The sequence below is a fragment of the Leucopleurus acutus genome (assembly GCF_964270905.1).
Source record: "Leucopleurus acutus genome assembly, chromosome: X".
NCBI classification, from domain to species: Eukaryota; Metazoa; Chordata; class Mammalia; order Artiodactyla; family Delphinidae; genus Leucopleurus; species Leucopleurus acutus.
In genome coordinates, this window is record NC_139148.1 from 61,004,119 (window position 1) to 61,027,727 (window position 23,609).

Consider the following 23,609-nt stretch of genomic DNA (forward strand, 5'->3'; position numbering starts at 1 on the left):
GAGTGTATGCGCAGCGTAGCTGTCTGTTTGACTGCTTCATCCAGGGAGGGAGAAGGCTTTTCAGCACCATCTGATGTTAAAAGGCACTAGTTTTAAGTGCATAGCTCATAAATTCTACTGACACTTTGGATTAACCTTATGTAGGTTTCCAGCTAATGGATTGTAATGGATTTCAGTCTTAGCTGATAAATCTAATTGGTAATTTATAGAACAAATATTTGATAAGCTTCTATTAATTGTCACCCCACCAAGCGGACAGCTAACATGAATTGCACTTCACTGCAGCTTTAGAGATCGGTTTAGGCTGAGACATTGCGCCTGCCTTAGGTTGCTGACTTCTTTATTTCAGAGCTCTGGAGACACCTAGTTTGAAAAATGTTATTCTGTTTTTGTGAGAACTTAGTGAACAAGAAAATACTCTTGAGTGAAATGCAATGTATTTCTTTTGTAATCAGTGCATTTGAAAATTCAAGCCAGCATATTCCTAGTAGATGGAAGCAAAATTAAGTTGTCTTTGTAGAAAATGAAGAGCCTTTCTTCCAGCAAAAATCCCTGCTGTATGCAATAGCCCTGATTAACCCTCTCCCTTCTGCATGTTTCCCATATTACAGACTTGAGACTGTCCTCATTCCCATATGTAATAGACATCCAAAGAATTTCAATTGCTTTGTTGAACTTTTACTAATGATCTTGTTTTTATTTTCTCTCTTGTTTTTGGTTTTTCACCATTGATATTGTATTTAGAAGGTTTCAGGTGGGTGAAACCTCCTATTCCATGCGTAAGGTGCCTCGCTGAAGGGAGCTCGAGGCCTGGATCTAGGGCAGACACACACCTCCTCCTCTTCCAGCAAGGAACGCACCGAAAAGTCACATGATGAGAAATATGGTAACGGGTTTGTAACTGCCACAGCAAAACAATTTGCCTCCATGCCTGAATCTTCTGTCTTGTGGCTTCAGAAACAGCTTAAAATAATTTTATTTACAAGCAAGTTATGTAAGAGAATGTTTTCTACTATAGCCACAATTCTGTCAAAGATAAGTAAAAGTTAATTGATATTAAAAATTATTAGAGATAATTTACTAGTAAAAGCTTCTAACTCTTCTTGTTGTTCATTTTTTCCTTTTTTCTTCTTTGTTTGGATTGCAGCATTCTGCTCTTCTGATGATGCGCTGTGACCCTGCAGTAGCGCAAAGGCTGCGCAGCGTTAATGCGCAATGCGTGCGAATGAGCCCCTGTGAACGGTTGACTAGATGAGTAATCTGATTGACTGGCTCCCTCAGTCCTATTTTGTAGCCTTTTTGGATAAAATTGGGTTTTAACATACCTCGAGTCCAACTAATCTCATTAAACAAATATTCTCTATGGGCCTGTCTAGTAGATTAATGGATCTGGTTGGCCGTTTGCTGCGTCTAGGGGTGTTCTATGTAGCGCAGCAGTTCGCAGCGATTGCGCAGTGCGATGCTGTTAGGTTGCGCAAGCGATGTTTGCGCTCGCATTACAGGGACCTCAACCTAGGTGCAGTCCTGTCATACGAGGTTTCAGCTTCAGTCCTCCTTGGGAGACGGGCATTGTGAGGATGTGACTCATAGCCTGGCCTTATGATATCTGGCTTGTCAGAAAAACATTTTCCTCCTCAGTAGCATAGTTTTGATGTTAGTGAGGAACATTATTGTTTATTTAGAGCAGCATTTCCCAAATGTGTTTTATAGGTATTCTCATAAAATGTCCAATGAAAGAAGAGGTCCATGGTCAACTAAGTTCAGGGAACCGTGTATATACTATTAAAGGCTTAGGGAAGTCCTGTAGTCAAGAAACCTGTTTTCTGTTTTCCTAATTTATTTGATCGTGAAATCTTTTTTTCCAGTGATAACTATTAACACATCGTAGAACAGACTTTGGGAAACTTGGGTGGGGGAGGAACTTAGCCTTAAGTGGCACCTTCCAGATAACACTTGAAAACAAGAGCAAGAGCCCTTAGGTGTTCAGATAAGAGAAGTCCAGCATAGAGTCTGAAGGCAACTGACTTCCCGGTTAAGTCCCAGTGTAAGGGTTGGTCATTGGTTGGCAGAACTGAACATGGTGGTTTGCACCTGGGTTCTGGTGGCGCAGGCGCAGGAGCAGCCAGCTGTGGCAGCGCATTAGTTTTGGCGCAAGCGAGCCTATGCTGCAGGGTCACTTTTGGCTGGTCAGAGAAGGAATAATGATATCACCTTCTTCCCCCCTCCCCCAATCTTTTTTTTTCCCCTTTATAAATTTTCCCCTTTCCCTTTACCTCCTTCCCCTCCCATCTTCTTCTTTCATTAACCCCTCCTAAGGCATGTTATTTGAAAGCAATTGAGACGCAACCGAACTTTGCAGTAGCTTGGAGTAATCTTGGCTGTGTTTTCAATGCACAAGGGGAGATTTGGCTTGCAATTCATCACTTTGAAAAGGTTAGCCGTTAAATTAATAATTGGTATTTTTGAAGTGCTTATGTATGCAGGGTGTTTCTACTAGAACTAAATAATAGGCCTTTACTTAATCAGTCACATAATATCTTTGTTTCTCTGACAGTATTGCAGCATTTGCTGGATGGTAGATGGCAGTTTCCAGTTTAGCATTGAAAATGTACTTTAGTAATTAAAAATTCTTTTTTTAAACGGGCAGCTTTACTGTAAAGAAGCAGAGTTTCTTGGTGAAAAGACTGATTCCAGATCTGGGGCAGGAAATGTACAAAAATAATCTGGAGTGCCTTGTTGTGCCAGAAAGCAAGGAAGTTTTGATATATTTATGTCAAAAGGACTCAGGAGGCAACTGGAAGAGGCTCCTACTGGCTAAAGATGGGAGTTGAGCATCAATGGGAATAATAACTGAAATATATTGAAACTTATCAAATACATTTAAGTTCATGAGTATAATTATACTAAGAAGAAATTCATGGGTCATCTTTGGAAGATAAGGAGCAACTCATTTTGAGAACTGGTTAAACAGTTGTCCTCTCTCTCCTGTATGAACTGGACATCAGGGTAACCCAGTAGTTGATGGGGGAAGTTTCTCTTTATACAAGTGTTCCAGCTAATAAATGAAGTAGGAATGATAGAATCAGAGTATAACCAATAATAAATTTAGGCATTTATCAGTGGCAAAAAAAAAGAGACACAACCAGACATTTTGTACCTTGTGATAGAAGTAAGTACTTCCACCAGTGAAGTAGCCTTGCAAAAAGAGCAAAGAACCCAAATCTGATTATGCTTGTAGTTCTACCAATTTACAGGAAATACATGGGACAGGGAAACATAATAGGCACATTAAAGGACACCATAGGGGTGCAGTCAGCAAATTCAAACTATGGGAAGCTGTATAGGACAGTGATCTGATTTCTTCAACAAATTATAGGAATAAAAATGAAGATTTAAATTAAACTTTTAATTTAAAAGATTTAAAGAAACTCACAAAGACATGTTAATTGTATGGGTCTTATTTGGATCCTCAATCAAAGTTAATCAGAAATTGGACCACTGAATGGATATATGATACTAAGGAATTGCTGTCACTTTTTTAGGTGTGATATTGGTATTGTAGTTATGTTAGGAGGAAAAAGTATTCCTGTATTGTCCCTAAAAATTTTCAAATGAACTGATATGTCTGGGATTAGCTTCAGAATGATCTGGGAAGAGGGCGAGTTAGGTTGGAATATAGATTAAATAAAATTGAATATGATTTTTTAATTGTTGAAACTGGGTAATGGAGACTTGGAGGTTATACTCCTCTGCTTTGGTATATATTTGAAATTTTCCATAATAAAAAAATTTGGGGGTGGACATCTATTACTATAGACAATCTAAGTAAGTTAAGTGCAACAGAGTTGCCATCTAAGTGAAGAGGAATGTTCTTAATGAGTCTTAAATATATTCACAGTTACTCATTACCTTTACCTTTCAGTATTTCAGTTCAGGTTTCCATTCATTACACTATAGGAGTACCTACTCTCTTGCTCTGTGGTTCTCCTTGGTTGCACATGAGGAGCTTGTAAAAGATATGGATATCCTGGCCCCGTTTTCAGAGGGTCTGATTTAACTGGCCTGTGATGGAACCCAGGCTCCATTTAGGAGGTGAATTCTAATATACTGCCAGTGTTGAGAATTACTGCTGTAGATATATCTGGTCATATTTTAAGACAGCTTCAGAACTATCTGAATGAACCATTTAATGGTTAGTATCCCCTTGAAGTAATGTATCTTACTGAGTATACAGCTCTAATTACATATCTTACTAAGGTCTGAGTATACAGTTGTAGTTACTGAGGTATGTATTTCCTTATTCAGTTAGAGCTTGCTGCTTCTTCCTGCCATTATTTTTTTAGAAGAGCTAGGCTGATTAATTGAGAATAAAATGGGGCCAACCATGAGAAGCGTTCAGCTCAATAAAATTGGAGCAGACCCAATTTAAAATTTTTCCCTTCAGGACACATTTTGCTCTTACATTACATGGGAAGTTATTTTGGTAACATTGAGATTTGTGAATAATGAGTGGGTACTAAAATAATTGGGTTTTAAAAATGAAAGAAATAAGATTTAATTATACTAGAAAATGTAATTGGAGGTCTAAAATTATCTCAGACTAAAAACTTGTAATTGGGAAGTTAATCTGAAATCCTAACTTGCTCTAAGTAACTGTCTTGCAATTTTTAGGCTGTCACCCTTGACCCCAATTTTCTGGATGCTTATATCAATTTAGGAAATGTCTTGAAAGAGGCACGGATTTTTGACAGGTGAGGGAATGTTCTATTTGGAGTTTTTGTTGTATCAACACTTGAGAGTTTGGACTGAAATTATCACAGTGGGTCATTGAAATACACTTTCCTTTTGTTACTTTCCCGGCTCAGGTCTGCTGTATTACCTTTTATTATAGGTTTATTGTTGCCTGACTTCATTGTTGGCTTTTCACGAAGCCATTATCCTTCTCACTAGGAGTTTAGTTGAAATTTCCTTTATTGTAAAACTATTGAAATGGTTATCTTTTAGACTAAATTATTCCTTCTGTCTGATTCAGAAAGCTAAGTAAATCCTGACTTTTAACTTTTTGTTGCTGTTGTCAAAGGAAAGTCTGTTTCTTATGGGGGTATAGAAAATTTTTCAGTGTAAAAATACATTTTATAAAGGTGCAACTTTGATTTTTGAGGTTAAGTATAGTATGGCATGAATTAATTGTAACTAGTTATAATTGATATACTTTGATAGAATGAAATAATTGTAACAAAGCATCCATTAAAAGTTAGTTGCATTGTGTGTGTGTGTGTTTCTGTTTATAGAGCTGTGGCAGCTTACCTTCGTGCCCTAAGCTTGAGCCCAAATCATGCAGTGGTACATGGCAACCTGGCTTGTGTATACTATGAGCAAGGCCTGATAGATCTGGCAATAGACACCTACAGGCGAGCTATTGAATTGCAACCACATTTCCCTGATGCTTACTGCAACCTAGCCAACGCTCTCAAAGAGAAGGGCAGTGTAAGGATTTTTATTCAGTCTCTTTCTTTGTTACCTGATGGCATTAAAAAAAAGTCATTTTTGTACATATTGTCATTAAATATTGAGGTGGTAAATTGTTTAATTTTGGAATTATAGATGAGAGGAAGAATAGCAAAAATACCTGTTTTCTGGAATATTACCAGCCATTAGGCTTAACTAAGCAATTGTTAGAATAATATCAGTGGCGACTCTGTGATTCCTCTGTATAGGTTTTTGAATAGTTTGTTTTGTTTTTTAGGTTGCCGAAGCAGAAGATTGTTACAATACAGCTCTCCGGCTGTGTCCCACCCATGCAGACTCTCTGAATAACCTAGCCAATATCAAACGAGAACAGGGAAACATTGAAGAGGCAGTTCGCTTGTATCGTAAAGCATTAGAAGTATGTTGAGGGTGGTGTGGCTGGGTATTTTGTCTGTGTGATAGTAGAGGGAAGGCAGTTAAGTTTGCCATGTCATCCACCTCTTTTGTAAAAGTAGATAGTGGGCAAATCATTCGTTGAACCAGTAATTGAGTACCTAAGGTATGAGTGAGGTCCTGTGTGACATTCAAGAAAATCCTTAACATTGAGTTTGTTATTTTATGGGTAGATAAGATTGGCACAAAAAAATTTAAACAGTAAGCTAGAGTTCAAGAAGAGTTACCAGTAAATATATAATTTCAGTACCTGATGGCTGTAATGTTGGTTGGTAGGTGTGGTAGGAGTTTTGAAGAGAGATGCTAGAGTTACCAGCATAAACTAAGATGAGGAGAGGTCTACCTCATTATGTTTTGAAACACGGAGAGGTATAAAAGAAAGGAAGAGGTAGAATTTGAACTACTTGGCTTTGAAGAATGAGTAGACTTGGAGAAGGTGGAGAGAAGTGTAGGGATATAAAGGTGCTTGAGCGAAGTTCTTGTTGTGGTAAGTTATTACTGCTGTTTCAGCAGTTATTTTTTTTTTTTTAAACCTCAGTTATCATCTTGAATCTTTATAGGTCTTCCCAGAGTTTGCTGCTGCCCATTCAAATTTAGCAAGTGTATTGCAGCAGCAGGGAAAACTGCAGGAAGCTCTGATGCATTATAAGGAGGCTATTCGGTAAGAGACTCACAGCCTTCTTTTTTTCTTCTAAGTTTTAAAATGTTTGGCATTTGGCACATTTGGTATGTGGGACTTTTAATAATAGCAGACTAAATTAATATTACAGGGGGTTAAAGGTTTTTGTACTAGAGAAATAAAATCTTTGTCCTCTCCTTTAGAATCAGTCCTACCTTTGCTGATGCCTACTCTAATATGGGAAACACTCTAAAGGAGATGCAGGATGTTCAGGGAGCCTTGCAGTGTTATACTCGTGCTATTCAGATTAACCCTGCATTTGCGGATGCCCACAGCAATCTGGCTTCCATTCACAAGGTACTATTTTTTATATATATTTTATTATAATATATGCATCTTAGCACCTAATGTTTTTAATTTTAGGAAAAAATTTAACCATCCCACTTTATTTCCAGGATTCAGGGAATATTCCAGAAGCAATTGCTTCTTATCGCACTGCTCTGAAGCTTAAACCTGATTTTCCTGACGCCTATTGTAATTTGGCTCATTGCCTGCAGGTAAAGAATAATGGGCCAGTAATTGGCTTTCAGGGTTGTAATCACTTTTTAATTGTATGTGCCATATTAATCCAAGCTTGGCTGGAGACACTGTTTTTTAATGGGTTATCTGACATTACTTTAGGCCAAAGACACATAGGATGTTAAGTCTTGGAGTAAGGTTTTCTGGATAATAACTTCTTTTTGCCTCCTCTAGATTGTCTGTGATTGGACAGACTATGATGAGCGAATGAAGAAATTGGTCAGCATTGTGGCTGACCAGTTAGAGAAGAATAGGTTGCCTTCTGTGCATCCTCATCATAGTATGCTATATCCTCTTTCTCATGGCTTCAGGAAGGCTATTGCTGAGAGGCATGGGAACCTCTGCTTGGATAAGGTGCGAGTCTTTCATTTTAATCTTTTCGTCGTAAAGCAAAACACAGATACAGAAAACTACATGAATCAAATTTATGGCCTAATGAGTTATCATAAGGTGTTTACCACCCAAGTTGAGAAATGAAGCTTCGTGAGCCAGTCCAGAAGCCCCCCTCCCATTGTGTCCTATCTTGATCATAACCCCTTCCATTCTATAAGGTGGAATCCTTAACTGAAATACTTAACAGTAGGCTGATGGTGTTTTCCTTTAATTTTGAAACCATAGTTTTTATAAAGTGTTTGGTATTTTCTACTCACCTTTGAGAATTAGAGCAGTACTTGATCAAAGGTGGGAATTTTCTCAGCAGAATAGAGCAGAGTGCTAGGTGTAATTGTGTTTTTAAAAAATGCTTCCCTACAGAATTTTCTAAAATGCAGGGTTTGTCATGCTCTTCCCACTCTGCTTCCTTCCTACAACTTTAACCTGCTTGACTACTTCATAGGCCTCAGGAACAGGTCAAAGTATGAAGCATATTATACAAATTGCTAAGGTTGTATTAGACTGGTTATATGAATTAAAGAAGTATTCTGGGCATACCATTCCTAACAGGTATGCTTTTAGTCAGTTTTCCTAGATGAAAATTTACATATAGACTCAACTTTACTAACAAGCACTGAATTCCATTGGTAGATAAATGTCCTTCATAAACCACCATATGAACATCCGAAAGACTTGAAGCTCAGTGATGGTCGACTGCGTGTAGGATACGTGAGTTCTGACTTTGGGAATCATCCTACTTCTCATCTTATGCAGTCTATTCCAGGCATGCACAATCCTGATAAATTTGAGGTAAGACTAGTGTTGCTCTAGAGTCGGTATTTATAAAACCAAACAAACCCACAGTGGTAGCTTTATAGTCACCTTTAGGTGTTAAGCCCAGTGTCTTTTGGAAAGATTTGAGCCAAGGTTATTAAATATACTGTGTGCTGCCTTTCAGGTATTCTGTTATGCCCTGAGCCCAGATGATGGCACAAACTTCCGAGTGAAGGTGATGGCAGAAGCCAATCATTTCATTGATCTTTCTCAGGTATGTGAAACTCTTATACTTACAACTTTCTTTTTTTTTTTTTGAGTCCTTTCCCTCTTTTTCTTGATGAGTCTGGCTAATGGTTTATCAATTTTGTTTATCTTCTCCAGGAACCAGCTTTTAGTTTTATTGATCTTTGCTATTGTTTTCTTTGTTTCTGTTTCATTTATTTCTGCTCTGCTCTTTATGATTTCTTTCCTTCTGCTAACTTCGGGTTTTGTTTGTTCTTCTTTCTCTAGTTCCTTTAGGTGTAAGGTTTGATTATTTATTTGAGGTTTTTCTTGTTTCTTGAGGTAGGATTGTAGCTATAAACTTCCCTCTTAGAACTGCTTTTGCTGCATCCCATAGGTTTTGGATCATCGTGTTTTCATTATCATTTGTCTCTAGGTATTTTTTGATTTCCTCTTTGATTTGTTCAGTGATCTCTTGGTTATTTAGTAACGTATTGTTTAGCCTCCATGTGTTTGTGTTTTTTACATTTTTTCCCCTGTAATTGATTTCTAATCTCATAGCGTTGCGGTCGGAAAAGATGCTTGATGTGATTTCAATTTTCTTAAATTTACTGAGGCTTGATTTGTGACCCAAGATGTGATCTATCCTGGAGAATGTTCCATGTGCACTTGAGAAGAAAGTGTTATCTGCTGTTTTGGGATGGAATGTCCTATAAATATCAATTAAATCTATCTGGTCTATTGTGTCATTTAAAGCTTGTGTTTCCTTATTAATTTTCTGTTTGGATGATCTGTCCATTGGTGTAAGTGAGGTGTTAAAGTCCCCCACTCTTATTGTGTTACTGTCGATTTCCTCTTTTATAGCTGTAAGTAGTTGCCTTATGTATTGAGGTGCTCCTATGTTGGGTGCATATATATTTATAATCGTTATATCTTCTTCTTGGATTGGTCCCTTGATCATTTTGTAGTGTCCTTCCTTGTCTCTTGTAAGATTCTTCATTTTAAAGTCTATTTTATCTGATATGAGTATTGCTACTCCAGCTTTCTTTTGATTTCCATTTGCATGGAATATCTTTTTCCATCCCCTCACTTGCAGTCTCTATGTGTCCCTAGGTCTGAAGTGGGTCTCTTCTAGACAGCATATATATGGGTCTTGTTTTTGTATCCACTCAGCGAGCCTGTGTCTTTTGGTTGGAGCATTTAATCCATTCACGTTTAAGGTAATTATCGATATGTATGTTCCTGTGACCATCTTCTTAATTATTTTGGGTTTGTTTCTGTAGGTCCTTTTCTTTTGTGTTTCCCACTCGGAGAAGGTCCTTTAGCCGTTGTTGTAGAGCTGGTTTGGTGGTGCTGAATTCTCTTAGCTTTTGCTTGTCTGTAAAGCCTTTGATTTCTCCATCAAATCTGAATGAGATCCTTGCCAGGTAGAGTAATCTTGGTTGTCAGTTCTTCCCTTTCATCACTTTAAGTATGTCATGCCATTCCCTTCTGGCTTGTAGAGTTTCTGCTGAGAAAGCAGCTGTTAACCTTATGGGAGTTCCCTTGTATGTTATTTGTCATTTTTCCCTTGTTGCTTTCAATAATTTTTCTTTGTCTTTAATTTTTGCCAGTTTGATTACTGTGTGTCTCAGCATGTTTCTCCTTGGGTTTATCCTGTATGGGACTCTCTGTGCTTCCTGGACTTGGGTGGTTATTTCCTTTCCCATGTTAGGGAAGTGTTTGACTATAATCTCTTCAAATATTTTCTCTGGTCCTTTCTCTCTCTCTTCTCCTTCTGGGACCCCTATAATACGAATGTTGTTGCGTTTAATGTTGTCCCAGACGTCTCTTAGGCTGTCATTTGTTTTCATTCTTTTTTCTTTAGTCTGTTCCACAGCAGTGAATTCCACCATTCTGTCTTCCAGGTCACTTACCCGTTCTTCTGCCTCAGTTATTCTGCTATTGATTCCTTCTAGTGTAGTTTTCATTTCAGTTATTGTATTGTTCATCTCTGTTTGTTTGTTCTTTAATTCTTCTAGGCCTTTGTTAAACATTTCTTGCATCTTCTCGATCTTTGCCTCCATTCTTTTTCCGAGGTCCTGGATCATCTTCACTGTCATTATTCTGAATTCTTTTTCTGGAAGGTTGCCTATTTCCACTTCATTTAGTTGTTTTTCTGGCGTTTTATCTTGTTCCTTCATCTGGTACATAGCCCTCTGCCTTTTCATCTTGTGTATCTTTCTGTGAATGTGGTTTTTGTTCCACAGGCTGCAGGATTCTTGCTTCTGCTGTCTGCCCTCTGGTGGATGAGGCTATCTTAGAGGCTTGTACTGCCAACTTTTTATTTTGAGCAAATAGTGAATAAAACTGTTGGTGTGTAGCTTGTATCCTCAATTTTCTTTTTAAAATTTAATTAATTTATTTATTTTTGGCCGCTTTGGGTCTTCATTGCTGCCCATGGGCTTTCTCTAGTTGTGGTGAGTGGGGTCTGCTGTTCATTGCAGTGCACAGGCTTCTCATTGCGGTGGCTTCTCTTGTTGTGGAGCACAGGCTCTAGGCGCGTGGGCTTCAGTAGTTGTGGCACGTGGGCGCAGTAGTTGTGGCTCGTGAGCTCTAGAGCGCAGGCTCAGTAGTTGTGGCACACGGGCTTAGTTGCTCCATGGCATGTGGGATCTTCCTGGACCAGGGCTCAAACCTGTGTCCCCTGCATTGACAGGCAGATTCTTAACCACTGCGCCACCAGAGAAGCCCATATCCTCAGTATTTTCCATGACAGATATTTAACATCAGCTACTACATACCTGTGGGCAATTGCTTCGATCTTATTTCCTTGATTGTTTACATTTATTACATTGCATTTATAATCAGCATGGATTTTTGCTGAGTTTGCAAATGAAATAGAAATATGGTGTATTTGTGTGTGGTCGTAAAACTTCTCTGCGGATTGAGCTAGCACTTGTGACAGTAGATACCTAATATTACCTGAATAATTTGAACAAAATGGTGGCTTGGAAGAAGAACAAAAAAGTCATTTAAAGGGCCTTTGCCGGACTTCCCTGGTGGTGCAGTGGTTGAGAGTCCGCCTGCCGATGCAGGGGACATGGGTTCGCGCCCCGGTCCGGGAAGATCCCACATGCTGCGTAGCGGCTGGGCCCATGAGCCATGGCCGCTGGGCCTGCGTGTCCGGAGCCTGTGCTCCGCGACGGGAGAGGGGGAAAAAAAAAGGGCCTTTGCCTTTGGTTTTCTTTATTTCTTATACTTGCTCCATTGCTGTTTCCTCTAGGAGCAAAAGTTTTATGATAAATTAATATTGAAACCTGTGAGGGAATGAATTTGCTGCAGGTATGGACTAGAGTTTTTTCTTATAGACGCTGTTGGCCACTTTGGTGACTAACAGAGGTATGTATGGTATACCCAGTAATTCATATATATGAATCATTGAAGTCCTAGCAGAAGGATTGTGAGCCTCTTGTCATTTCATAAATAATTTCTACCAACGTCTTTTGTGTTATGGCTGTTGCTTTGGAAATATACCTGACCATTTTTGATGTAGGGTTGGACTCTGTGACCAAGAAGAATATGGCCCTCCACCTCTGACACCTTTTAGGATTCACTGCTTATTGACTGAAGTCTAAACTCTTTAAAAATATATATTTATTAATTTTATATATATATATATATATATATATAAAAATTGAAATGTAGTTGACGTATAGTGTTATGTTAGTTTCAGGTGTACTACATAGTTATTTGCATACATTATGAAATCACCATGATAAGTCTAGTAACCACCTGTCTCCATACAAAGTTATTGCAGTATTATTGACCATATTTCTCATGTTGTATGTTGTATCCCTGTGGCTTGCTTGTTTTATATCTGGAGGTTTGTACTACTTAATCCTGTTCACCTATTTTGCCCCCTCCCTCCCTTCCCTCTGGCAACTTTTAAATGGCTGAGGAATATTCCACTGTGTATATATACCACATCTTCTTTTTCCATTCATCCATTGATGGACACTTAGGTTACTTCCATATCTTGACAATTGTAAATAGTGCTGCAGTGAACATTGGTGTGCCTATATGAAGTCCAAGCTCTTCAGTGTGGCCTTCGCAACCTTTCTAAACAAACAACCTTGTTTGCCAGAGCTTTTCACCCATCATTAGCCCTCAGTTATACCCTATATCAAATAGAAGTGATCTACCCATTTTTTAAACCTACCATGCACTTTACTCTGGTTCTTTATTCATACAGTTCTCTGTTGAGATTGTATTCTGTCCAGCTTCCTCAAACTCCTGTCCATTTTTTTAAAATTTTTATTTATTTATTTATTTTTGGCTGCATTGGGTCTTTGTTGGTGTGTGTGTGCTTTCTCTAGTTGTGGCGAGCGGGGGCTACTCTTTGTTGGGGTGCGTGGGCTTCTCATTGCGGTGGCTTCTCTTGTTGTCGAGCATGGGCTCTAGGCACGCGGGCTTCAGTAGTTGTGGCACATGGGCTTAGTTGCCCCATAGTGTGTGGGATCTTCCCGGACCAGGGCTCGAACCCGTGTCCCTTGCATTGGCAGGTGGATTCTTAATGACTTGCGCCACCAGGGAAGTCCTCCTATCCATCTTTGAAGGCCCATTTCAAATATCAACTCCTCTATGAAGCCTAGTTTTTTTGTTTTTTTTTTTCGGTTGCGTTGGGTCTTTGTTGGTGTGTGCGGGCTTTCTCTAGTTTTGGCGAGCGAGGGCTACTCTTTGTTGCAGTGCACGGGCTTCTCATTGCAGTGGCTTCTCTTGTTGCAAAGCGCAGGCTGTAGGCATGTAGGCTCCAGTAGTTGTGGCACACGGGCTTAGTTGCCCCGCAGTGTGTGGGATCTTCCCGCACCAGGGCTCGAACCCGTGTCCCCTGCATTGGCAGGCGGTTTCTTAACCACTGACCCACCAGGCAAGTCCCAAGCCTAGTTGTTCATACGTTCAGTCTAGAGGTAAACTCTCCTTCCTCTGTATCCTGTTTGTGTAATGCTGTGGGCCCATTTTAATGGTACTTAACCATGTTTTTACCCTGCATTAATGTAATTTGTGTTGTTACCACTTTTGCATCTGGGAATTTGAATTCTGTTCAATGCCATTAAGACTAATTGAATCAGTTTTAGATTATACATAGTATAAGTTCTTATTTTTTTATTCCATAGATTCCATGCAATGGAAAAGCAGCTGATCGCATTCATCAAGATGGTATACACATCCTTGTAAATATGAATGGTTATACCAAGGGTGCTCGAAATGAACTCTTTGCTCTCAGGCCAGCTCCTATTCAGGTAAAGGAAATAATGATAATTACTTACAGTGTTTATTGGGCTAAGAAGACAGTGATAGGTTTTTTTCCCCTCTTTGGTTAACTGTCCTTTGAAACAATAGGACAGACATGCTTGACTTATGAAAAAAAAGTGTAGTTCTTGAAAATGAACAGGGACAAAGAATTTTGAGTGAGAACACAGTGCCCACAGGAACATGTATATGGAGACATGCAATTTGTAGTTGGATGTAAACCGTTGTTCTCTCTTGTAAATTGGAAAAACGGTTTAGCACTTAGAAGTTTAGTCTAAAATATTACTTGATTGCTCTTGGCTAAGGAAGTCCACCCTCCTTGGTTGTTTGTTTACTTATTTAATTTTAAGCTATTTTGCTGAAGGTTCTTAGTCAGTTTTTGGTCTGATTTTTTTTTTTTTCTTTTAGGCAATGTGGCTGGGGTACCCTGGGACTAGTGGCGCGCTTTTCATGGATTATATCATCACTGATCAGGAAACTTCACCTGCTGAAGTTGCTGAGCAATATTCTGAGAAACTGGCTTATATGCCCCATACTTTCTTTATTGGTGATCATGCTAATATGTTCCCTCACCTGAAGGTAGGTAGAAAAACAGTGCTATAGGGGAATTGCAAAGAACTGTAGTCATTTATTTCCTTGCTGCTGTTCCTGTGCATCCTAAAAGATATGTCTGAAACTTTTTTTTCGATTAGAAAAAAGCAGTCATCGATTTTAAGTCCAATGGGCACATTTATGACAATCGGATTGTGCTGAATGGCATCGACCTCAAAGCATTTCTTGATAGTCTACCAGATGTGAAAATTGTCAAGGTCAGAACCTGGTCAATACTGTCATTGAAATTAAGTTATCTGCATTTGGGATCTTTCCCTAATGATGTATTTTGTGTAATTATTTTAAGATGAAATGTCCTGATGGAGGAGACAACGCAGACAGCAGTAATACAGCTCTTAATATGCCTGTCATTCCTATGAATACTATTGCAGAAGCAGTTATTGAAATGATTAACAGAGGACAAATTCAGATAACAATTAATGGATTCAGTATTAGCAATGGACTGGCAACTACCCAGGTGAGAAGAGAATAATAGAACATACTATCTACCACCAAGTATACATTTATCTTCTTTACATCTCATAACTCTAGGAGGTAAGCATCATTACTTCCGTTTTATAGATGAGGAAATGAATTCAGTGGAAACTGGCATCTTATATAGGTTTGTTTGATTTTAAAAGTCTCTTGGATTCAGCCAGCAGGTTACTTAATGAGAGTCTTCTGTGTTAATACCTTGTTATTCTCTGCCTGTGGCTTTACTCTTACCAACGGTGAACTGTCTGTAGGCATCATACAGTGTCTTGCTTCTGTAACTCATCCTTTCCCCAGTTAAATCTTACTCATCTTTAAGACTTTCAGTTCAGACAACTCCGCCAGGAATCTGTTTCTGTCCATATCCCTGACCTCTCCTTCTCTGCTCCATTGGTACCTGTATTCTCTGTTCTTGTAGTATTTGGGATATATCTTTACATCCAGCACAACACATTATAATTCCCTGGGTTTGTATGTATTCTCCACTGAATTGAATTACTTTAGGGTCCGTGTCTTAGCCACAATAATGAAATACGTGCTGAGTAAATATTGGGTTGGCCAAAAAGTTCGTTCAGGTTTTTTTGTAAGCTTGTATGAAAAATCCGAATGAACTTTTTGGCCAACCCAATATTATATATTGCATACTTGAATAAGTGAATATGTAACTCTGTCAAGAGATCATAAGGCAAGGATCTCTGACCTCTTTAGGAGTTAACAGTTTTAGTGGTATAGCAGTTTATACAAAGAATGCTTGAAATGAATTAAGGTAAAGGAATTAATCACCCGTAATGTGTATTAGGCCTGAACTGTCCTTTGAAACAATAGGGCAGACATGCTTGACTCAAGGGAAAAAAAGTATACTTCTTGAAGTGCACAGGTACAAAGAATTTTGAGTGTCGAACAACACAATGCCCGTAATGTATGAGATGTCTATCACACCTGGAATAGTTACATAACAAGGTAAGGCACTACCCAGATGTGTGGGAATTGCAAGATAAGACTGTAATTGTGTATGTAGATGCTCAGAAATAGAGCTGAACAAGGAGGAGAGGCAGTTTTAGTAGAGATTTTTCAGTAATTTAAGTTTAGTCTTGAAAGGTGGGTGTGATTTAGAAAAGGATATTTCATACATGGAGAAAAGAGTGAGCAAAAGCTTGCTGTTGGACTAATAGGGTTTTGAAGAGAACTTTTTGGCTAGAGTGAGATGTTTCATAGTGCAGTCCCCCCCAAATTAAGATAATGCTCTAACTTTTTTCCTTTAACTTAATGTGTCATGAATATATTCTCATTATAGTTCAACGACATTACTTTTAATGGTTATACCAGTTTGCATCGTAAGGATTGTTTATTGATTGAAAAATAATCAGATTGGGGACTTCCCTGGTGGTCCAGTGGTTAAGACTCCGTGCTCCCAATGCAGGGGACCTGGGTTCGATCCCTGGTCAGGGAACTAGATCCCGCATGCCGCAACTAAAGACCCCACATGCTGCAATGGTGCAACGAAGATCCTGCGTGCCACAACTAAGACCTGAAGCAGCCAAATAAATAAATAAACAAATATTGAAAAGAAAAGAAAAATATCGGACCATGTTTACTTTAAATATAATCATATATTTTTTCTTGTTCTAGATCAACAATAAGGCTGCCACTGGAGAGGAGGTTCCCCGTACCATTATTGTAACCACACGTTCTCAGTACGGGTTACCAGAAGATGCCATTGTGTACTGTAACTTTAATCAGTTATATAAAATTGACCCATCTACTTTGCAGATGTGGGCAAATGTGAGTGTGTGTAGATTCATTATTAATGTCCAGAGATTCTCGTAAAGATTCTGTATATAGGTCGTCTTGCTGAGGCTGCCACCCCATCCTCCCATTCAGGAGCTGTTGTGCTAGATTATTGTGATAATCTTCAAAAGAGCTGTAGATTTCAGCAATTTTTGATTTGTCCTTCAAGTGTCTAAATATCATATAATGAACTTTTAAAATTTATGTGTTCAAACGCAGGGATCAGCAAACTTTTTCTTAAAAGGCCAGGTGGTAAATATTTTTGGTTTTGCAGTCTATACTCTCTGTCACACCTACTCAATTCTGCCGTTGTAGCAAGAAAACACCATACTCATTATATAAATGAATGAGTATAGGTATGTTCCAATAAGTTTTTATTTACAAAAACAGGCAATATGCCAGATTTGGCTCATAGGCTATAGTTTGCCAACCCATGGTCTAAGCTGATAGCAAAGCTGTTACGTATACTCATCCACATTTTACATCATTCTTGCAATATTGTAGAGTTAGAACCAGGAAGGAATTGGCTTATGCCGTTACTTCTCAGTCATTTCATCATACCAGTTTGCATAAGCAGGACCTCTGAAGCTTCTAAACGTTGCTATCCATATCTGCCTCTTTTTCCATAGAGCCTAAAATGGAGATAGTTCTTGGTTGACTTTTTTTCTGATTAATATCTGGGTTTTTTGGTCTGTTTTCTTTTTTTAAAGGACGAGGGAGGGTGGAGAAGAGGAAGCAGATGAGTACAGGTTTACTATCCCTGAATCTTCACTTCCCCATTTCAAAAAACCTGAAAACCAAAAGCATCTTCATAAGTTTGTGGTAAATTTATTTGGTTGGCAGCCACACTGCCTGAACTGATGTTAGGCTATTTATGATTCTTTATTTATTCCATTTAGTATGAATATTCCTACATCTTGATGCAGAGATACTAATATGTTGGTTTGCAGGGAGTTGCCGCTGAGAGTGTTATGTAATTTATATATACTGTACTACTTCTTAAAAATCTGAAATATTCTAAATTCTGAAATCCATCTGTTCTCATGGCTTTCAGAGATGGGATGGTGAACTTGTATGATACATTGAGTAGATGTAGGTCTAAATCGGGTTGGCAAACTATGGCCGATGAGCCAAATCCAGTCCACTGCTTGTTTTTTTGTTTGTTTTTTTATTTTGGCAGTGTGGCATGCGGAATCTTAGTTCCCTGACCAGGGATCGAACCTGAGCCCCCTGCAGTGGAAGCATGGAGTCCTAACCACTGGACCACCAGGGAAGTCCCAGCTGCTTGTTTTTGTAAATAAAATTTTATTGACACACAGCCATGCCTACTTACTTACATATTGTCTATGGCTTTCCAGTGACAAGGGCAGAATTGAATAGTTATGACACAGTCCATGTTGGCCATCAAAAGCAACAGTATTTGCTCTCTGGTCCTTTACAGAAAATGTCTGCTGACCCCTGATCTAGATTAGGCAAATAAAGTTTGGCAGGTGTGAACTAACTTTATTTGTTGTACCATGGTGGGGGATTTAAAATTTGAAATGGAAAATTCCTATCTCATGGACAAAAATCACTCCTAGTATCAATTCCCACAGGACATAGCTGCCTCAGATTTTGCCAATTAGTAACTTGTTTTGTCTTCTTGCATCAGTCTCCTCTTTCTTTGAACTGTCTTTGGGGACAGCTAAGCAGAACAGGAACCTATAGCTCAGTTGATCTAATTCATCTATGTGAAAGAAAGACTTAAGTTCACGGTAGGCTGCTATCTGGGTGAAAAGAATAGAGTATGGTAGAATTACTAGAAATTTATGGGAGCCTTTCTTGAGAAGGGCAGAGCTGCTATTAATACTTGCTCTTGTTTTCCCTATTTTAGATTCTGAAGCGTGTTCCCAATAGTGTACTGTGGCTGTTGCGTTTTCCAGCAGTAGGAGAACCTAACATTCAACAGTACGCACAAAATATGGGCCTTCCCCAGAACCGTATCATTTTTTCACCTGTTGCTCCTAAAGAGGAACATGTTCGGAGAGGCCAGCTGGCTGATGTCTGCTTGGACACTCCACTCTGTAATGGACACACCACAGGGATGGATGTCCTTTGGGCAGGGACACCCATGGTGACTATGCCAGGTGAGTTGCTTCCTTGTTCTTTTTAAAATCTCCTTGGGAGAGACACTTCCAGGTGAAATCATATGTACTAGAAGCAACATTTAGGGCAAGATGATAGAAAATGAGACTTGTTCAAGTCTGAACACTCTTCATCTGCATCGTGTGGATATTTAACATAAATAACATTAATAACTGTGTGCTATTTGCATTCTCAGATGTGCAGTTGTTATCTTTCTTATTGCAGGAGAGACTCTTGCTTCCCGAGTTGCAGCTTCCCAGCTCACTTGTTTAGGCTGTCTTGAGCTTATTGCTAAAAATAGACAAGAATATGAAGACATAGCTGTGAAACTGGGAACTGATCTAGAATAGTAAGTAAACTTTTCCATGAACAAATTATATGGTGAGGTGAAGGAAACAAGAAAAATTTAGAGAGAATGTAGGTGTTATGAAGTGAAATCATAAAATAAGGGTAATATAAAATAAATGAATTAGTTGTATGCTCTCTGGATGGGAGAAGGACTTTTTATTATTTTAATTTAATTTAACTTGTTATTTATTTTTGTGGCCGCACCATGCGGCGTGCGGGATCTTACTTCCCCGGCCAGGGATCGAACCTGTGCTCCCTGCAGTGGAAGCATGGAGTCTTAACCACTGGACCACCAGGGGAGTCCTGAGAAGAACTTTTTAAACTTCCATAAATAAAGTGATCATTAGGTTTCACTATGTAGAGTAAATGCTGAATAAAAGTAAGTCAAGAGAATTAAAAGATGTAAACTAGCTATATTTCAATAAAAAAAAAGAAAATTAAAAGGCAAACAAGAGGGAAAAAAATCTGTTCCTTAATGTCAAATATTAATAGCCTGGCTATATAAAGACTGAAGAATATTTACATTTTAAATCCCTTAATAGGAAAGTAAGCAAAGAAATGACAACTGACTAAAGTAGAAATACAAATGGTTAACAAGAAAGTTTCAACCTCTGTAGTAGAAATAAATATTTATTTTTTAATTTATTGGCCTTGCCACCTGCCTTGTGGGATTTTAGTTCCCTGATCAGGGATTGAACCCACGCCCTCGGCAGTGAAAGCGTGGAGTCCTAACCACTGGACCACCAGAGAATTCCCTAGTAGAAATAAAATAACATTGAGGTACACCCATTATTTACCTATAAAATAAAAGATTTTTAATATGATACCAATGATGAGGGAGCACTGAGGTGCTGACCTTTTTCATACATTGGTGAGTAAATTGGTAGTCTTTTCAGAGCCCTTAAAAAAAAAAAAAAAAAGCTAGACCTTTGACCCTAAGAATATCCTTGTGATAATATTTGGGCATGACTTAAATGCCCCCAAATGGGTGGGAATTAGAGAGATGATGCTTAAATAAACGATGCTTTATCCATACAATAAAATAGTGTTTATCTCTTAAATGAGATTTTTCTTTGGGTATTACATGTGATTTTTTTTTTCTTTGTGTTTTCTGACAAGTAGCATATTATGTAGAAGTTTAAAGAAGCACCCTCTTTGAGTCAGACTTCCTGGGTTTGAATCCAGGCTCTCTCACAAGCTTTGTGACTTTGGACAAGTTAGTCTCTATGTGCCTTGGTTTTTCCATCTGCAAAATGGGGATGAATGATAGTACCTACCTTGCAGAGATGTGAGGATTAAAAAAAAGTGTTACCGGTCAGAATGGCCATCATCAAAAAATCTACAAACAGTAAATGCTAGAGAGGGTGTGGACAAAAGGGAACCCTCTTGCACTGTTGGTGGGAATGTAAATTGATACAGCCACTATGGAGAACAGTATGGTGGTTCCTTAAAAAACTAAAAATAGAACTACCATATGACCCAGCAATTCCACTCCTGGGCATATACCCTGAGAAAACCATAATTCAAAAAGAGACATGTACCACAATGTTCACTGCAGCTCTATGTACAATAGCCAGGACATGGAAGCAACCTAAGTGTCCATTGACAGATGAATGGGTAAAGAAGATGTGGCACATATATACAATGGAATATTACTCAGCTATGAAAAGAAACAAAATTGAGTTATTTGTAGTGAGGTGGATGGACCTAGAGACTGTCATAAAGAGTGAAGTCAGAAAGAGAAAAACAAATACTGTATGCTAACACACATATGGAATCTTAAAAAAAAAAAAAAGGTTCTGAAGAACCTAGGGAACAGGACAGGAATAAAGATGCAGACGTAGAGAGTGAACTAGAGGACACGGGGAGGGGGAAGGAAGGGTAAGCTGGGACGAAGTGAGAGAGTAGCATTGACATGGATGCACTACCAAACGTAAGATAGATAGCTAGTGGGAAGCAGCCGCATAGCACAGGGGGAGATCAGCTCGATGCTTTGTGACCACCTAGAGGGGTGGGATAGGGAGGGTGGGAGGGAAACGCAAGAGGGAGGGGATATGGGGATATATGTATACACATAGCTGATTCACTTTGTTATACAGCAGAAACTAACACAACATTGTAAAGCAATTATACTCCAATAAAGATGTTTAAAAAAAGAGAAAAAGTGTTCCACGTAAAGCACTTAACAACAGTTCTTGGTACATAGTAAGCATTCAACAGATGTATGTTAAGCATTTATTTATCATTTTCAAAATTTTCTCCCCTGAACATCATATACAGCTAAGAAAAACTAGTGAAAACTTTGAGCCCAGGCATTAAAAAATTAATTTACATGTCCATCATCCCAGAGATAACTACAGTAAATAATTTAGTGTATTTTCTTTTTGGAACTTAGTTGACTTCATACACTACTTTTTCCCAACATTTTATTATGAAAAAGTTCAATTTTATAATAAACACTTATATACCTACCACCTAGCTTCTGCCACTGATAATTTTACTGTACTTTTATCACATTCCATCTGTTTATTCCTATATCCATTTAGAAATCCATCTTATTTGAAGTAAACTGCAGATATCAGTATTCTCCCTAAATACTTCAGAATGGCCATCATTAACTAGAGTTTAATACTTGTTTCTTTTGTCTTTTGAGGCAGAATTTATATACAGTGTATACACAAATCTTTTTTTAAATTAATTTAATTTTACTTTTTTAGTTGAAGTATAGTTGGTTTACAGTGTTGTTTCTGGGGTACAGCAAAGTTGATTCAGTTATATATATATATTATATACACATGTATATTCTTTTTCATATTCTTTTCCATTATGGTTTATTATAGGCTATTGAATATAGTTCTCTGTGCTGTACAGTAGGACCTTGTTGTTTACTTTATCTACGGTAGTTTGTACCTGCTAATCCCAAATTGGAATACACAAATCTTAAGTGAGTTTTGAGAAATACCTTTATAACCCAGGCCTCCAACAGCATGTAGAACATTACCATCACTCCAGAAAGTTCCTTCACACCCCTTCTCAGTTGGTCCTCCTCACCAACCCTCAGAGACAACCACTGTTCTGAATTTTTTTTCCACCATAATTTATTTAGTCTTGCCTTTCTAGAACCTTATACAAATAGAATCATACAGCATGTACTCTGAAGGCTTCTTTCAATCAGGATAATGTTTTGAGATTCATCCGTGTTGTTGGCTCATATCAGTAGTTCATTCCCTTTTATTGCTGAGTAGTATTTCAGTGTATGGATGTACCACAGTTTAACCATTCTATTGACGTACAGAACTTTATTTATTTAGTTTTAAATTTATTTTATTTTAGTTATTTTTGGCCGCTTTGGGTCTTCATTGCTGCGCGCGGGCTTTCTCTAGTTGCGGCGAGCGGGGGCTGCTCTTTGTTGTGGTGCGCGGGCTCCTCATTGTGGTGGCTTCTCTTGTTGCGGAGCACGGACTCTACGTGCACGGGCTTCAGTAGTTGTGACACACGGGCTCAGTAGTTGTGGCTCGTAGGCTTTGGAGCACAGGCTCAGTAGTTGTGGCGCACAGGCTTAGTTGCTCCGCGGCATGTGGGATCTTCCCAGACCAGGGTTCGAACCTGTGTCCCCTGCATTGGCAGGCAGATTCTTAACCACTGCACCACCAGGGAAGCTGACATACAGAACTTTAAAAATAACACAAAGGTATTTTTATTTGGAAGGTAACATTAATATGATCATGGTTGGGTTGAGGCCAACAGATATGCATAGCTGTTTTACTAGTTCTGGCACAAAAAAACATTAAAACAACCTTTTTATTAATTGTTTTTTAAAATGCACAAGAGTATTCCAGCTTCTGGTTCTAAAGTAATAACTCTCTCTGTATAAGAATAGTCTCATGACAAATGATATATTCACAACAGGAGGAGAGAGAGAATTCTATCTTCTTTCCCCAGAAGAATTGATTGCTTTTTTTTTCCTGTTTCTGAACAGAACCACAGTCTTGGTGATATTAGGAACACTTTTTTTTTTATATCTAAATAAACAACTCAGTTCATGTACAAGGGGAAAATTAAAGCAGTAGACGTACTGTATTTTTTCCTCTTGAGTGTTTTCCTATTTCATTAAAACATTCATAAAATGAATACTTCCATCTTATGTTTGTGCCTTAGCTATTGTAAATGATGCTTCAGTGAACATCTTTGCATGGTCAGGTATGTCTGAGATTATTTCTGTTGAATAGATTTAAAAGTTATTGATAGGTCATAGGGTTATGAACATTTATGGTTCTAATAGACACATTGCTAAGTTGCGTATTAAAAGGGTAAACAGTTTACGTTCTAACCAGTAGTACGTAGGAATAGACGTGTCATTGCCAAGTGTTATTTTTATTTTAAAGGTAGAAATAAGATGAAGTGGAGAAAGCATGGTGTCTCTTGGATATGCTTATTTAGGAAAGAACAGTGTTTTCAGGGGACGTGGAGGTGAACTCCATTA

At 38.4% G+C, this 23,609-nt stretch overlaps 1 protein-coding gene across 3 annotated transcripts in view; it reads left to right on the forward strand.

Moving 5' to 3' along the window:
• OGT (O-linked N-acetylglucosamine (GlcNAc) transferase) overlaps positions 1-23,609 on the forward strand; it is a 37,222-nt gene that overhangs the window by 11,156 nt on the left and 2,457 nt on the right. For 2 of the 3 annotated variants that reach the window (XM_082864768.1, XM_082864769.1), the window contains exons 6-22: positions 2,317-2,433; positions 4,672-4,751; positions 5,292-5,487; positions 5,747-5,887; positions 6,483-6,583; positions 6,745-6,898; positions 6,997-7,098; positions 7,295-7,474; positions 8,144-8,302; positions 8,451-8,540; positions 13,648-13,773; positions 14,192-14,362; positions 14,476-14,592; positions 14,682-14,852; positions 16,496-16,648; positions 18,528-18,780; positions 19,004-19,127. In XM_082864768.1, the coding sequence (XP_082720894.1) occupies positions 2,317-2,433; positions 4,672-4,751; positions 5,292-5,487; positions 5,747-5,887; positions 6,483-6,583; positions 6,745-6,898; positions 6,997-7,098; positions 7,295-7,474; positions 8,144-8,302; positions 8,451-8,540; positions 13,648-13,773; positions 14,192-14,362; positions 14,476-14,592; positions 14,682-14,852; positions 16,496-16,648; positions 18,528-18,780; positions 19,004-19,127 (2,435 nt within the window). Of the gene's footprint in view, positions 1-2,316; positions 2,434-4,671; positions 4,752-5,291; positions 5,488-5,746; positions 5,888-6,482; positions 6,584-6,744; positions 6,899-6,996; positions 7,099-7,294; positions 7,475-8,143; positions 8,303-8,450; positions 8,541-13,647; positions 13,774-14,191; positions 14,363-14,475; positions 14,593-14,681; positions 14,853-16,495; positions 16,649-18,527; positions 18,781-19,003; positions 19,128-23,284; positions 23,327-23,609 lie in introns of all 3 variants that reach the window. The other variant, XM_082864770.1, reaches the window with a different exon arrangement.